Source organism: Perissodus microlepis, chromosome 18 (genome assembly GCF_051167445.1).
Source record: "Perissodus microlepis isolate ML-2025 ecotype Zambia chromosome 18, ASM5116744v1, whole genome shotgun sequence".
Classification (NCBI taxonomy): domain Eukaryota; kingdom Metazoa; phylum Chordata; class Actinopteri; order Cichliformes; family Cichlidae; genus Perissodus; species Perissodus microlepis.
In genome coordinates this window covers 15,503,041-15,521,130 of record NC_140478.1, presented here as the reverse complement: position 1 = coordinate 15,521,130, position 18,090 = coordinate 15,503,041, and the positions used below count along the sequence as shown (strand labels likewise).

The following is an 18,090-nucleotide window of genomic DNA, read 5'->3' as shown; positions in this document are numbered from 1 at the left end:
TGAGAATTTATTGTATGATTTCTTAAAAAGGAGCTTTTGCATCTTTTCCTGGAAACATGGTCTCTATAAACAGCTTTAAAAATTATGAATCATAAACTGTTCTGCAAACACAGGATGTAATAAGCTTATCTGACTTGTGAATTGCATTTAAAAGATTAAATATCATTTGTTTAAAATTTGTTAGACAGAGACCTGAAAGTCTCTGCTCCACAGCTAGTTCCAGTTATACAAGCACAGAGAAAGAAGTTAGATTATTATTTTTATTATGTCTGTCTGTAAGACTCATGAATGACAGACTGGAATATAAGCTTCAAAGGAAATGATGCTGATATACGTCAATGGAATAACAGCATCAGTTCTGTCATACCCTCAGCTTATTCTTAAAGCTCAGAATATTGATGCTTCATTGGATGCTGGATGCTTTCAGTACATAATAGTGGCCACATGGGTGCAGTGTGAAAGCATATTCTACCAGACAATCTGCTAAGTCTGAAGATATTACACATGCAGTCCACCTTCATAAATATACACCATGTATTTTCCCCCCGAATGGCAAAGTAGATTAATCACTCATGCGTATATCAGCGTTTGGAGGAGGAAACAAGTTTATAGAGTACATGTTAGATCTGTTTCCTTCACTTATTGAGCAAGAGTGCTTATATTAAACTGTGCTGCAAGTTGTGATTTGCTAATGTCAGGAATTGCTTACACGGCCATCGGGATGACAGAGATAGAGCGTATGTGGGGGAATATGAGAAAGAAACCAAGACCAAGAGCAGTCAGTTGCTTGGAGTAGGTCAATTACACCAAATTAATTCAGCTCTTTGCAGTTACTGCAATTGTTAGATAAATCGATACATGTTCATTAGCCTGGAGTAGCACTGAAATGAAATATGCTTGGCTGGTTGGAGGATAGTAATGGGCCGATGATGAGCCAAACGAGATAGTGTCTCACCTAGCCCGAAGTAGGAAATAGAAATAAATGGGTAGAATAACCCTAATGACATCAAACACCTCCAAGCTACAAGATAATCACAGTATGTGATTAACAGTACGTATATGCACATTCTAAGTGATTCACAATAGCTTGCCATATCTCATTTCCCCATCTTTTTTTCTACCCTAAAACTGAATTCTATTCCTCTTGCTTAGTGTCTTCAGCTCCTTGACTATCCTCGGGATTAGCCTAAAGCTAGATGCTATAGAGCAGTGGTTTCAAACTTTCTGGACCCAAGGTTCAATTTTTGTGCAAAAATGGCTTCCTTCATCTAGACAGTGGAGCAAAGGGAGCTGCCTTTTCAGATGCAGCACTCTTTTGAAGTAGCTCTTCTTTCTGAAAATATATTTTGGTTATCAAGTATCTCTTTAGCTTGTTTGACAACATATTAGCATTAGCCAACTTGATCCCACACTGCAATTCCTACCAGTAATCTCAATGTTGGATTAGTTGGGATTTCTTCCAGGTAAGAAAATGTTTTTTAGTTTTTTTTTTTTTTTTAAATAAAAAGAAAAAATCCATCTTGGACCATCTTGGCTATCTCAATGCCAAGAAGCCTCCCAGCCTGCCTATATCATAAGATCATGGTCTGCTGTGAGTAGGGTCGACTTTTATCTTTATCCACCCAACAGTCTTATTAGACATGTCCACTCAATAATTGATTACAGAAAATATGGAGACAAGAAAACATTAAGGCTATTTTGTTTCATGACCTGGTGTTCTGGTCACCACAAAAAGCGAGAAAGCAAATCTGACCCAAGTGACTGGGTGTGAAAGCTTCTTACAGAAGTATTCAGAGAGTGTTGGCAGCAATTAAGCAAACTGAAAATAGGATTCAGAATAAATAGTGATGGGATACTTAATGTGAATCAAGAAGGGCCATTTACAGGTGTTCAATAGCATTAAAAAAAGATACAGAAAAAAAAAACAGTATGAAGAGGAGCATTCGCATGTGCAGTAACACCTTTCATTGCACAGCAGAGGACAGGCTTTTAGTGCACGATTGCCACGAGTAATTTGAGCCATAGGACCTCCAGCCATGTAGCTGTGACAGTGCAGCCACTCAATAAGCTAACTCGGTCTTGGTAAAATCACCCTGGGACCTCTTAAGAAGTGGTAAAGCAGTTGAGCCCAACGTAGTGGTGTGTAATTCCAACCTAACCCACAGCCTTAAACAGCCATAATTCATTGGCTTAAAGTGCCACAAAGACATGCCACCAGTTCAGCACAGGTGATGTGCCTCCGGTAAACTCCGAAACTTTAAAGAAGGAGAAGGAGAAAAATCTTTCATCTTGGCTGGAATGACCGTGAATGTGTAATGATACCTTCCTTTATTTGACCACTGCTGTGTATTTGGTATAGGTCTGCATATTTGGAAACATGGCCCATGTTACTTTGGATTGATCACTTACAAAGCACAGTTGGTGCAATTTTCAATGGAATCACTCTCTTCTTAAGAAATAGGAACTTTTTATAAATACAAAGAGCATATGACACTGACATTCTGGGACAAGGGATATTCGGTAAAAGCATGTACCCCTTAACAAACCTTTTTAACCCTTCTCAGCCGTAGAGTCTTTCACATTACTGGTGCATTCTGTGATCCAGACATGGTTCGCCTTTGCGTCAGTCCAGACAAGTCCATGAAAGTGACAAAGGAGGCTACAGTAGGGCTGTTCGATATAACAATATATATCGGATGACGATATAAAAACGTCTATCGTTTCATTTTACGCTATCGTTTGTTTCGTGGTGTCGCAAAATAAACTCTTTACGGCAATATTTTTTCATCGTTTTGATGGTCACTGTAGTGGCTATATTAATTTCTTAAAGTTCTCTCTTTCTCTTATATTTAATATAACCACACTACGGACGGACAAGCTCCTGTTTTTATGCGTTGTGGTTAGCAACAACGACGGTAACACCATCGTGTGTCCGCTTGTTTATGTTCCACATAAACCTTTCACAATAAAGCTCAAGATTCTGTTGAGACTTTTCAAAATAAACTGAATCACGTGAAAGAGCAGATTGTTTATGGATGAGAATTAAAAAAGAGCCGCCAGGTGCTAAAAAATAAACCTTAGACTCAAACGTTAGAACAGGCTTTTCCCCGCAGCACGCCGTGTAATAAATACTCACAAAGAAAACGGCGGCCTTTACAACTTATGTCTAAAAATGTATAGTTTCATGCATCGGTTAAAACACTCGACTCCAGCTACATGACGCGCAGCTGGAAACACTTCCCGCAAGACGAGCTGCCCGAGATTCACAGAATTTACGGAAAATGTTACATTTTTGTGATTTATATCGTTATCGGGACGATAGAATTCTTATATCGGGATATGAGATTTTGGTCATATCGCACAGCCCTAGGCTACAGTACAGCAATAGCTGGCATACATGCACACTGTGTGATATAAAATGCATAATGCTAGAGGTTTCTTACTATAGCATAACAGATAAACACGAGTGTGGTCCAAGATGTTATTGCTATTCAGGCCATATTTTTAGTGAGATGAGCAATTCAGATGTAGTGGGCAACATGTGATGAATAGATGTAAATACCTTGTTAGACTGCCACCCCCAGTTTTACAAAAACAGTCAACAGGATGCTGACTTGAAGCCAATCTGTTCAGATGTCGTCAGATTAATGGAAGATAGCACATGTTCGAAAGAGGCATTAGTAAAAGAACGTCTTCTGACAGACAACAGCCAAATAGGTTTGCTTCGGGTATAATGGTTAATGGCAGACGGTGATGTGGCTGTTCGATCATATGCAGATGATTCATCTTAACCAGTACCTTTCTCCACTCTTGATCAGCTTCAGCTTCAGAAGAACAACTGCCTTGACTCATGTGACCGAATGAATCAAAGGCTTGAATTAGACTAGGGTGGTTAAACTGCAATCCTCTAACCTTTTCTCTTTCCTGATGCATACTTGTTGAATCAAGATTGTGATGAAGACTATTTTCACAGTAGTCCAACAAACAAAAAACGGTCAATTTAAGGTGTCTTTTTAGCTGTTTTTTCTGAACTCAATGCTTTTGTCCCACTGAGCTCAACTCACTTTGTTTTCTGCAGCATCATTTATAACAGAATAGAGTGGTATAAGTGTGCTGTCTTATTACCCAGCTCTGTGCAAAAAGAGCTGGATTTAAAAATATTTAAATAAATCTTATAAGTATGATAAGCTAAAGTTAGAGAGCCAAGGCTGAGATGGTTTGGACATGTGCGGTGGAGAGACAGTGGATATATTTGACAAAGGATGTTGAAAATGGAGCTGCCAGGCAGGAGGAAAAAGAGAAAAACCTCAGAGAAGATTCACAGATGTAGTGAAGGAGAACTTACAGAGGGCTGGTGTAAGAGAAGAGGATGATAGGTATAGGGTGAGATGGAGACAGATGATCTGCTGTGGTGACCCCTCGAAGGAAGCAGCCGGATATCGCGCAGAAGGCATTGGAATATATTCATATGAGTAACAGAGTAGAACTTAACTGAGCTCAGGTTCACATAGCATGTCTGAGGGAGGAGGAGAATCCCAGTACAAGACCCATCCTATTGTCTGTCTTTATTGGGTATTACAGGCAACTAAGGTACAATTGTCATGTTTCAGGATTTTAGTCATATTTCTAATCGAACTGGGGATAACTTTTTTACAGGTTTGTGTATCATTAGGGAAAACTGGATTTTTTTTTGTTTTTAAATACCCAACTGATAGTTGGAACAAGGAGGAGGTTGGAGGAGACTGATAAAATATAACAGAAGCAAAACAAAAACATCCAAGGCCGCTTGCCCAGGTGTTTCTGAGAACTCCAAGTGACTGGAGCTGCTGATGGCATGTTCATGTTGTCACCAGCTGGCTTACAAATGACAGCGACAAGAAAAAGCAAGATTCTGCAGTGTCTGTATTTGCCAGGAGGGAAATGAACAGAAAGAAAAAAAAGATGACTTCAACAAAAGTCTTGTTGTAGACTTGGAGAGATCATTTAAGAACAAAGAATAATAGGTGGGGGTGCATGGTGGATAAGAGTAATCAAGCATCGAATAGAAACCACACTGTTTAAGCTTGTCTGCCCTGCAAACGACCTCTCCTGATTTGCGTGCTGTTTCCCCTTGTGCATTTTCTGATGTCTAGTGCAGTTGTCCAGCTGACTACACTAACTACCGTGAAGAGATTGGACAAGATATCAACCAAAGAATTTATCAGTGCTTAGTTTTTTAAATGCTTGACGTTTAAAGTATTTATTTTTAGCGTGCGGTTATCTTTGGGAATAACTGTTGGGTTTCAGGGACTGTGGCAAGCCCGAGAGTGCCATTTGTATATGCTCAAATTGCCTTACAGGGCATAGATTTTTAAAGCATTTGTATGTTTGCTCATGTCTATGTTTATTGCCTATGGATGACCTTATGTGGGATGGTGAGTAAATGTTTGTCAAGTGGCTCCTGACAAGTTGCCTGTTCATGGGCTTGAGGCTGTTTGCCATACAGTAAATGGCTACTAAGTTCACAGCATGTGAGAACAGTCTGGCCTTTCAGAACAAAACCTCCTGTTCAGAGTATTTCAATATGCCCAAGCCTTGCATGTAAAGTTCACTGGCTACAAGCATCTGCTCAGCGCCCCCTCCCCCCACACACACTTGTTTGAAAGGGCATAAGAGAAAGGTCTAGATCTCTTTTTTAGCGGTGTGGGTTTAATGTTATGTGAACAGCATATACTGTGCAGACTGACTAAAAACATGTAAAATAAATTAACATCAGACAAGAACTCGTTTTTTTAGTGTATATCTGTAGATAATTCTCCTTCCTTTATATTTTGCTTGGAAAATGGGACCAACTGGTTATGGCTGATGGCCACACCTCTCCGAAACTGCTTCTGCCAGAGGTTTCTTCCTGTTAACAGGGAGTTTTTCTTTCCCACTGATGCCAAAGTGCTTGCTCATAGGGGGTCATATGATTGTTGGGGTTTTCTATTTTTTTCTCTGTATTATTGTAGGGTCTTTACATTACAATATAAAGCACCTTGGGGGAACTGTTTTAATTTGGTATATATATATATATATATATATATATATACATATAAATAAATAAAATTGATTTGAATTGAATTGAATTGGAATAGGTGCAGTAATTTATTGAACCATGTGCAAACATACACAGAAATGCAGTATATAAACAGCAGATATTGCCCGTTGAATCCAAATCTGATGATACCTCTTTGTATTCATAATTCCATCAATTTTGAGAAAATTGTTTGCCACTTATTTCAGTCCAGTTCTTGTGTAATTTGGCATACCTCAGCTTTTCTTCCTGTTTCCCTTCCTTAACAATGACAGGCTTCTAGACAGCCACCCTTCCCTTGAGACCATTGCAGCTGAAGGACCAGGTGTATCTCTCAGATCCTGTGTCAGATCTTTGTGAAAGTAAGTATCTGAAAGTGTCTTGACTTTCAGATACTCTTCAGCTGCTGTACATGGGTTTTAAGACATTTTTCCTCCATTTGTCCAGTTTCCTCAGATTTTTCACTGCACCCCATGCTCAGATATCCAACTTTCTGCCTAATGTATTTGAGAATCACCTTATTTGACATTTTTCATAGATTCATATGTTATTGTTAAGTGACTCGTTTGGTCAGGTACCAGGATTGAACTAAACATGAGGGGCAAAAGAAGCGAGTCTCCAAAGAAAAACTTTTAAATACCTTGGACATGAACTATTTTTTCAATCTGTGATTTAGGAAATTTAAATATATATGGCAATAGTTTTATTTAAACAAAAAAAAATTATAAAGATTGGATGTTTGACATTTTTTGAATGTTAAGCAGCAAAAATTGCATGATTGTCTTAAAAATATAACAAACATAAATCATCAAACAGGAGAACTTTAAAAAAAAACAGCTGATATAACCCACTGTGTACTAATCACAGGACTTCCCCGTGAGTAACTCAACACATGTTCAATTCCCACAACAGCTGGGGGGTGGGGAAAAGCTTTATGAATCATGCAGAACTGACAATATGCTATTTATCTTGATAGCAGTGCCATCAGCCCAAGTGCAGTACCCTCTTCAGCTGAAATGGTGCCACCCACAGCCACAAAAATACACACTCTCAGTCATAGTAAATAGCCTCATCTCCTCTCAGTTATTAATCACTGACATTATTTCCCTCCTCGCCTTGCTCTAATTCAGTCTGATGTTTGTTTCACAGAAATGATTATAGCTAGGGAAACATGCACTAATGTGAGCACTAAAGGGCTTAGATATATGTCCGGTCTATTTAGTATAGACCAATTAATGAAGTAATCACAAACTAGTCACTAATGCTCTGTATTTTTTTAACATTATGTTTTGTAGAAGTAAGTTCACGGTGGATTGTTCTGGAAGGAATTCAGCATGAAAGCATGGAAATAGAACATTAATAATGCACACAAACAGTATTAATAAGCAGCCCTTTATTTTTTTAATGCAGTCCATGTTTGCTAAAATGTTTCTATCATATTTTTTACCTTAAATGTTTGTTTTTGTAATTTTATCAGTGTGTCTTCTTACTACATGACCCAATATCAAGCTAAAGTGTGCAACAGACCCACTAATGCTTTGGTGTGATAGCAGATTCTGCACTCTCAGTCTATCATGAATTCTGCACCCCAAACAGAGCCTCAGTAGCAGATTCTGCTCCACTGATGCATTGAGAGGAGAGATGGCCAAGTATCACAAATTCACATTTTATCAAAGAAATGCTCCATTTGCCTTACAAAAATAAAGCTTTGCAGCAGTAATTTTGGTATTTAAGTAGTTAAGCATGAGAATATTTATAGCATTTTTCCACATTACAAAAAAGAACAAAGATAGGACTGAGAAAAGAGACTGCTTCAGTTTGCATTGCACTGTATTGATTGTCTACATAGATATTAGTCAAGCCCATTTACCTAGAAATTCTGGTTTAAATCACTCAAGTACTGGAGTTAAGTATTGACATTATCAAAGAGTAGACGTGTGTCTGTTACCTATAGACTTAATTTTGTGTGCATAAAGCCATTTACTTTTTTTCTTGTCTCCAAAAAACACTTGATTCTAGGTGATCCAAGTGATTGTGTTGGCTGCAGCATGTGCATGTGCTGCTGTGCTTAAAACTGTCAGTACTGGGTTCCACATTGTTGCTAAATCTGCAATAATGCTTACTGTCCCTTTATGTCATTAAAACAGGTCAGAATGCTAAGCACTGAATTTGTTGAGATTTCTACACCAGTTTAAACATACATTCTGTTAATCAGTGCACTGTGCTGCACACTGTTATAATTAGTGAGACATATTGTAGTGAAACTTTACCTCAAAGTAAGCCATGAACTGTGAGAGTCTCTTTTCAGTTTGAAGATTTGTTTCAGTTACAGATTACTAGAGAAGACAGATTGCTTTGATGTAGTAGTCATAATTCTTGAGTGATTGTCTACTCCAGTAAAAACTAATGTTGATTTCAGTACCAGTAATGTGTGCTAAGATTTTTCTCCAGTAGGAGACGTATTGTTTAGTCTTTACATCCACACTGAGACTGTTTTAGTTTCCACAGTGTTTGTCTTTTCACAATTGAATAATAGGATCCTGCTGATACAAGGCATGCATCTAATAAACTTCAGGAGAATGTCACAAAGCGTCCTGCTGATGAACATGTACATAAATTAAATAAGATGATTCTAATGAATCAAGAAAAGATCTAGATTATCCATTAATTTGAATGTCTTCATTCCTAATGTCAATCCCAGAGGAGTCCTTGGCAAAAGAAGTAATAAAGCTCCCATCATTTAAGAAATGATCTACAATCATTTATTTGCCTGGTAAATACAGATGTGTAATCTCTTTTACCAGTGATGCTTTATGTTTATACAGTAGTCTTTTGGGGGCATAAATCATTGAAAACTCTGAAAGATAGAATCTGTAGTTTTTAGTTGTTTTATGTTTGTTTTCATGTGAAGAGCAAGAGCAGCCACAAGTGCTCTCAAAAATAAATAAATTAAAACAAAAACAAGAGTAATTAAGTCCTTTGTGAATGTTACAAGCTTAGGCAGTCGGGTTTAACAGGTAAAATAGAATCAGATTCACCATGGGTCACTTTGCTATGAATCCCTCGCAGTAGCAAAAGGCAATTCAAATTCCAGATCAAATACGCATCCTTGTAATTCAATTAATGCAATATACATATAAAAATATCCTTACCTTGGGTATTCTCAAGATGACCCACCCCCATACACCTTAAAAATGAATAATGATTTTTCATGCTTCGCCCCAAAACCCACAAGCATTCCTTCAGGCTTTGAAAAGAGCAAAACATTTCATTTTGGGGTCAGCATCAGGGAGTACAGGTCACTGCTAGTCTGTGCTTCAGGCAGAGGGAAAGGACGCGAACAGACAAAGCTGCCTTCAAGAGTGCACATCAATTGTGCATTCACGGGGGAGTGAGTCACTTCCATAGAAAAAGGGCTCTGAGTCAGAAGCCATAAATGTGTAGAAAGACTTTTCAAATGCTTGGTGAGGTTCTGCATTTGAGGCCACCAGAAAGGGAGAAGAGCTAATTCTAAAAAAGAAGGAGTCGTCATTTGGGTGCTGTAGCATTTGTGCTGTACTGTGTGCTCAGTGTTTAATCCCCTGAGTTATAGCACTTGAGTGAAATTTATTCCAAAACAGTTCACTGTTGCCATTCAGAGCAAACTTATAACATCTGAATTCTGCCTTGAAATTTGCTGCATTAATTGTATGTCTATCGCGTAATCAGTTCTGGGATATCCTGCTGTGCCAGTGGTTACATCCCCTATGTAGTATCAAACAAGCCCTGCAATGAAATGTTCCAGGCCAAACGCACTGCCAGACTCACCATGACACTTCCCTTTTATTAGCATCCAATTTGATGAGCTCATTTCCGCACCAACACTCTTATCACAAGCCAAGCCTGGAGACAGTCAGACCCCTAAGACACAGCCCCCCACTTTAAACCACTGCTTAGAGGGCTGTTTGATTCTTCAATTAATCTCTTGTGTCAGAGGGGAGAAGCTGTAAGTCCAAAAGCTATTGATAGCGTCCATGTTCGGAAGACTGAGAGTTGGCAGCAAATAAGAATTTTCAGTTGTTGTCCAAGCAGTTTGTTTTGTGTGTGTGTGGCACACAGAAAATCTGGTTGGTAAATACCCTAAAGTAAAATAAGCACTTGAAGAAAGAAAATGAAGCATAAAATCAAATACACAAACAACGAGATGTAAAGTTAATCTGCAATGTCAAAGGATTACACAGGATTTTTTTTTTTACATCATTTTGCTGTTTCAGCAAGATGAAGGAGCACCGACCTTATCAAGACACTGCTTATATCACAGGCCAGAGATTTTTTAAGGGTCAGCACTTTTATGATTGCCTCGACTCATATTCACAAGTACAAGTATATGCAAGCACGATGACAAAAGCACTCACATACCCATAAAGACATCCTTACAAACACGCTCGCTTAAACCATCCATAATCACTTTATCAGCCTCGCGCTGCCTGCTGAAGCATCAATTGATTTGTTGCCAGTACATGTCACTCCTCTCCAGTGCCGTTAAATCTCCCAAGTATGGAAGATTAGCATCAATATATAATTCTAAAATTAATTTGGAGGAAAATGAGGGATAAGTGCATCGCATCATCGAAAGTCAATTTGTATATCTCACCCTCACCCGTGAGGTCAACTGCGTACGGTATTGGCCACAATAATACTAGACTAAAATAAGATTAATGACACAAAGAGCGAGCCAGTGCTGGTGGAGGTTACAGGAAATGGGCACACACTGATGTTGTTTTTTGTTGTTTTTGAATGCCTGTGCGAGACACTGCAGTGCTCAGTGTCAGCTCCAACTGTTCAGCATTTAAACCATCAAAACTGTAAAACGTTAAATCACCGATTCTTTACGGACAAATTTCCAATCTATTATTAGGCATCAAAAACACTTCCTATTTAATTCAGGTTGGCCGCTAGAAAAGTTTAGCCTCTCTGACATCAGCTCAACAACAGCTCTGAAGAAATTAACAGCTATAGTTCCTGCCAAGCTTCAGGGCCACAGAGCATGCCAGAGTTTAAAAGGCCCAGCATGCATTTGTCTCAATCACAATTTTTACAAGGCAGAGCTCAGCTATCATTAAAATATTTCCTCACACAAGACCACGAAAAGCATCATTAAATGATCTGGATTAGATTTCAGTGTTGATGCAGGAGAGGATGCATAATGGAGCTTTTTAACGATATGTTGTTGACAAATGAGGCAAATTATAAAGATGCTGGAGTCTAACCAGGAGCCTGGCATAGTGTGTGTTTCTGATTGGTTGTAGCGTCCAAGGTATATTTCCATAGTGATAAATCACAGAGTTATATTAAATTGTGCAACTCACAGCAATAACACATTAGCAATAAGTATTCTGATATTAACAAATACATTCAGCATTGCATGTTAACAGAATAAAGATGATGTTGGCGACTAAATTGATTCCGGCTTTCTTTTTTGTCACAGTTATACAGGCAGAGTTGTAGGAAATGGTCTGCATGCCCAGAGGAATAACCCAGAGGTCAAAGTTCGCAATGTGGAGTGCGCAGTCGCTGAAGCCAAGGAGAGGCTGGAGAACTTCAACACGGTAGGATGGATTTTTCAGTTATCATATGCATAGCTTAATTCTTTTATTAGAACAGCTATCATAAAAACAAGAAAATATTAATAGAAATCTGTCAAAAATGTGTTTACAACTATAAAATGTGTGCTTATTCATTAGTAGAATAACAAACTGAATTCATGTTTTTACACTAAAACGTGAGCCAGCACACTGGACTCAATAATTAATAACATTCAACCACTAAACCTATTTTTGTCTGTTCAGGAATGCAAGTAAATAGCTGTAATTCAGAATCTAATCATTTTTTCTCTTCTTTTTGTCAATTTTTCAGCTTTCTTGTCAAATAGTTGTTTGAAAATTTATGAATAACAACAATATTTATGTTTTAGCATTAAAACTATGATTTTGAGTAAAGAGCTTAACTGTGATGGATGCACATGGTCTAATTGTTGTGTTTTGTAATTAATAACAAGAGGAATTAAGAAGATAATAATAATGATAATAATACAGACTTGATGATTGTTGGTTGTGGACAAATGCAACTCAAAGTCTTTTTTTTTTTTCTTATAAGGACTCAAATGCTATAACACATTGTCAAAAGAACTACTGAAATGTCCTTGCCATTTTCTTTTGATCCAAAGACTTGTTTTGAGCTCAGAGGCAGATATCAAAGATAAATGAAAAGGATAGTGTGTGAAAGGGAGACAGTGACAAAAAAGGGAATTACTGTGGAAAGGAAAAAAAAAAGAAAGATGAGAGGCAGGAGCAAAAGGTCATGAATGAGTGACAGATAGCATAGATGACACAGTCAGCTTCAAAGTGACACTGTTTGTCATGTAGATGGGGTTTAGGGCTGAAAAGAACCAAGAAGAAAAGGGCCATTTCAGACAGTCCCTAGAGGCCATTTGAGGAGACAAACGGACCAGGATTTGGTTCCCCTCTGCCCGCCTGCCCTTTTGTTGCCCTGAAAAAATTATGGCCACAGATAGAAAGTGCAGCGATGACTAGAGCTCTATCTCTATATCTCACTTTACTTTTTCCGTTTGACCACTTTTATACCTGTGTGCTTTCCCATGCTTCCATCTTATGAATTTCCCTTTTTCTCTGTATTAACTGTATTTTTGTTTTAGTCTTATTTGAGTTGATAGTGTCACTCTTTACTCTTTCATCTGTACAGCAGCCACACTATATATCACTCAACCTGTTAACTGGCAGTTCAAGATCATTCCTGTTAGACCACAACATCCCATTGTGCTGGTGGCTGTCAAGTGCCTCGTTGTCATGGAAACTATGCAGAGTTGAGCGGGTGTCCTGTTGACATTTACAGACTTGAAAAGCCTACCTTGCATCTACACTAGGTGCCAGAGCTTGACTGAGCTTTATGTTTGTGCCAGATAAGAGAGAGTATCACAGAGTGTTAGCCTGCATGAAGTGACAGTCAACCAAAGAAAGTGTTGGTCGACTGAAATCGTTACTACTCTCAAACCAATCGATTGGCGGCACTGGGTGGGGGGGTGATAAGAGAAGAAACGTTCAGCTTGGTCTCGGTGTAGGTGTGTGCTCCTGCGAGACCGAGGAGCTAGTGAAACTGTGGTTTGGTGTGAATGCTGTTATAAAGGAATTATTAGGACAAACACGGAAATCGACCAGTTCTGATGTATTTGCACTTAAAGCCTTGAGCCTAAACGGGGAAGTTGTTTGAACAACAAATAATAACACCGACAGGTTTTTAGACTTATTTTAAATTTAGATGCCCTGTTGGTTGTTGGGCTTTGATATGCAAACTGCTGCAATGTTTAGATTCTTTTTATATGATAACAAACTGAAGCTGCACCAACAATTTCTTTGTCATGGTGTCAGAGGAAAAGTTGACAAAATGTAAATGTTAAATGAACAGAATACATTCATTTGGGAAAATTAAAAGCTACTAAATCACGCAGGAGGTGACAAGATTGGCTGATCAGTGAGAATTTGGCTGAATAAACAAATATCAACCAAGCTATCAACTAGTCGAACCAGAGATTACAGCACAAGTCATCACATGTGCTCATACCTGTGTGAACAGATTGCTTGCTAAGATGCAGATTTGCAGACATAGGAACACTAATAAAAAGAAAAGAAAAGAAAACTGTATGTTTTCTGAAATGCTGCATATTAACTTTTAAAGTTCATCTATGCCTGACAGCAAAGATGGTCACTATTTAGACAAATACTGTAGGCCAGATAAAAGTGGTTTTGTTCTGAATGTTCTGAACATTTTTGGAACCAGAAGCTTCAATTCATCAATAACCTTTGAGCATACTTTTGCTGGATGCTGGCAAACAGTTGATAAGTAAAGGCACAAAACATGCAACATGCAATTTTCAAACCCTGGGCAATACCTGAAAATTAATTTGCTTTTTTAAATCTATCTGCATTCATAAACAAGGACTGGAAAAGGAAGTTTTTCATTGCTGTGAGATTCAGGTGTGCTACTGGAAAGACGCACACTGCTTTGTATACAGTGGGCTGCTGAGGGGGCCTGGGAGCATGGAGCAAACCTATAAATAACCAAAAACCAGCCAGGCATGTGATTGTCATTGTTCTTGGAAGACCTGCGAGCACATAAACGTAAAGGTTATCTTACTAAAAGTGCAGGCAAACTATCAATTTTTATCTTTGAATAAATAAATAATGAGTTTGATTGATTTTATGTTAAATCTGATTTCATATTAAACAACAAAAAAATAGTTTGATAATATAATGTGTGACTGTGACAGTAACAAAAGGTAAAAAAAAGAAATGTGTCTGCCTGGTTTACTCTCATGGACTAGATTATTCAAACCATAGCCTGCACAGTGTTGGTCCTCCGTGCATGCTTGTATCCCCACTTTTCAAAAACTCCTTTGAGTTTCAGACGCTCGCAACACTTTTAAGTCCTCACTTCTTCAAACGACTGTTTAGGGTTACGATTTCGATTGTGTGTCGATGTTAGGAGGATAATTAGGCTGTGCGTTTGTCTTCTTTCATCCTTTGAACTACTGTGGATATTTATTTCATTTTAAATGGAAATTAGACGCTGACAAATAACAAATGCACACCGACTGCTTTTAAATCATATCCATATTTTCTTTTTTTTAGCTTAAAAGATATTGCAGGTTTTTCAGAGAAGGTCTAATCTCAGCTTTTTCCAGATTTGAATAACCTCAATTTCCGGGATTAGTGGGCTTAAAGACATGTATATTTTTACCTACTGAAGAGCAGTTACACTCTGAGCACTGTGGCACTAAGAGGATTGGAAAACTACTCTTGATATATCGCAGACTATGACCCATCATCTAACCATGGCACCCCTCTGTTTAAGCACTCAGATCCCTTTACAAAATGAGTATGTGTGTGAGTTTCACCCACACAACCCTACACATACAGTGCACACGGGGATAGAGCTAGAGGACATGCACACAACATTTCCACATTAAATCAAGGACATAACATCTAGAAATAAAACTAAAATACACACACACACACGGGACAAGGCTAAATCTTGACCTTCTATAAAATAGTCCATTAAATGAGTAGGCCAACTCCCCTGTCCTCCCCTGTGTACCTCCTCTAACTCTCCTCTTTCTCCTTTTCTTTCTTTTTGCCTGTAAATGTTGCTAATCCGGACAATAAATGTTTCAAAGTAGATTTCTGATTCTTAGCCATCAGTCCAGCTGTTTTTGGGTGGGGATCATTTCACAACGGTCTATCTGTTTCCATGTGATTATTAAGTCCAGATCATTTGTCAGTTTGTCACTTTGCACTTTTGTAAATGCAAAGTCAGCGGCAACATTCAGGGTAGGAAAAAAAAAACAAAACACTCAGACGCTGATTCTCGTGCTTTATTTCTATCTTTATTTCACTCAGACTCACGCCTATAAAGGGGCAATAGCATTAACAATTTTGAAAGCGGTTGCAGGATAGAGAGTTGGAAAGCATAAAGATGCAATATAGTGAGGCTGACATGTGATTGATGGGACTGACTGCTGCTTTGCTGTCTTGTTTGGCCAGTGGCCCAGACAGGTTCCACATCAGAAAAGCCACGCTTGTTTTAGACCCACACTGTGCATATCCTCTTTGTGGGTCCAGTCAGTCCATGGCCCTATCAGCTGCTGCACAGACTCAGAGACTCAGAGTTCTATGTGCCTTTGTTAGTTAGACTTAATTGTGCTTGCTTTTTAGAAAAGGTTAAAATAAACAGCTGATTCTTTAAAGTATATCGGTTTTATAGATATACAGCTCTCAGCGGACTTTCTGACTTCAGTATACATCTCTTTTATGATTTAGCAATGCCTGCAGCAGTGTGAAAGGGTTTGAGCTCTCAAGAGTTAGTGGAGTCCAGGGATGAAGAAAGAGCTCGGGCTGAGCTGGCAGCCTGTCACAGGGAGGGGACAAATTCTTTCCACTTGAAGAAGATGATGGAGTTGGTCTTCACAGGAGCTCTGCTGCTCTTTACTGCTGCTGTGGCAACGATACCGCAACAAGTCTCACTGCCCAGAGCTCTCCGTTCACTTGGCAACCAGACTTCATGAACCCAGACTGTAATTTAAATATAACTTTTTTTAATGCCATAATTAGATGCAAAGCTCATAAAAATTCAGTGAACTGTGGATGTTTTTCTTCATTGGGTAATACTGTATTTGCTTGCCTTTTGGGTTATAATTTTAATACAGTGATTCTTTTCCTGTTAAGAAAATATGTGGCTGGTTGTGTTTTTGGGACACGGTTTCAAAAATCCCTTTTCCAAATCCCCCTTTTTAATCTTTTTCAATCTGCTATGGTATGCATTTGTAAAACCATATTAAAGACTGTTTTCTTAAGGTTATCACCAAGATGGATTACAGACTCTTGTGGCTTCTCCTTTTTAGTAAATGTTATTGAATCAAGGAGATGCTGGGTTTTTATGTGAAATTATTCACTTTTCCATTTGGGATGATGAGGCATAAAAGTGCAATTGATCATATCGCTGCAAATTGGCACTAAATTCCTGATCTGTTTCAGTTGGGATTCTGAATATCTCATTTCGAGACACACTGATTTAATTTACTTTACATTAGATAAATAAACATATTTTCAAAGGCTTCAGGTAAGAAGAGAAATCTTGAAATAGAAAAAGAAGAGAAATGGATATCTCAGAGAAAAAGTAGGCCACGATCTAATTTAATTTTCCCAGCATATTGGCCTTAGTAAAAGCACAAGTAGTGTAGAAGCTACACTGATTTGACCCAGTAAGTGGGTTGATTATCCTGATAATGTTTGGTATTCATGGTGTGTAAATTGGATTGGTGCCTTGAAGTCAGCTCTTCAAACCTTTTGCTCCTTTATAAGGACATCTGAAGCCGATTTTCATGTCTAAAAAATCTGCTTCCCAGCAGCAAATGGGCAGCATTCACTGTCTTTCGACCCGCACACCTCTCGCAGGAAGCTGTCGGAACATGCACTCAGAAAAATGCTGATGTCACCGAAACTGCCACGCATTTTTCAATAACATCTCCATCACTTAGCTGTTAGAAGTCAAAGTTTGTTCCCGTGCGCATATATTCCACACACGAGCTGTTTCAGTCAGTACCTTACAGGAGCAGGGTGTGACAATCCAATGCAGCGATTAGGTAATGGGGGTTACATGAGGGCATGTCCAACAGAGTGTCACTAACAGCGACAAACTCAATCAGCTTGTGCTAGCTTGTAGTGGAGGTGTGGCTCGGCAGTTGTTGAAAAATGTTGAAAACATTACTCAGAGTTCTAAGAAACTTAGGTGGATTTTTTTTTCCACAAACAGCATCTGTTTTCAGATTTCATACTGATTTAATAAAATGTCATGCAAAATTAGTCCATGTGAACACCTCTGGCTCATTATATTCAAGATTTGGTTCACCAAGACAGATCCTTCTGTAGCTTTTCTCTGTGTTTCCCCTATAAATTTGCCCAAATTGTATTTTGCAATTGCATCCAAACATGATTTTTTCTCTCTTAACATGTGGGGAATATGAAGGCTGCTGTAGACAGAAAGAATCGTTTAAATGATAAAAACGAAGCTATGATAAACTATATTATAATGAAACCACTGCTGCCATCAGAAAATAACAATTGCTCTACATACACATGGATAAGGCTCTTTTATAGTTATGAACAGTCTTGTTGACCATAACAGGTATAATTAATATACACAAGCAGCACAGTACAGCTACTGCAGGTATGGATGGCAGAGCACTGCAGCTGTCCAGAGTTTGTTTTGAACCTGTCACTCTTCTTAGGATGCACCGTTTTGATCTTTTCATTCCTATACTTTTAGAAGAAGCTTCTCCCTCGCTCCGTCTCTCTCCCGGCCGCCTTTTCTTTGTCAGGCAGTGTGAGAAATAGAGATAATTGCATCCAGTTCCTCTTTAATTGGGGACATCCACAGACACACAGACATAACACATATTTAAACACTCTTATTTTGTCTCCCAG

General features: G+C 38.5%; 1 protein-coding gene across 2 annotated transcripts in view; it reads left to right on the top strand.

Moving 5' to 3' along the window:
• The window catches only part of gpc5c (glypican 5c), a 114,023-nt gene that overhangs the window by 59,053 nt on the left and 36,880 nt on the right, over positions 1 to 18,090 (top strand). For both annotated transcript variants that reach the window (XM_084911646.1, XM_084911645.1), the window contains one exon: positions 11,523 to 11,643. In XM_084911646.1, the coding sequence (XP_084767772.1) occupies positions 11,523 to 11,643 (121 nt within the window). The remainder of the gene's footprint in view (positions 1 to 11,522; positions 11,644 to 18,090) is intronic.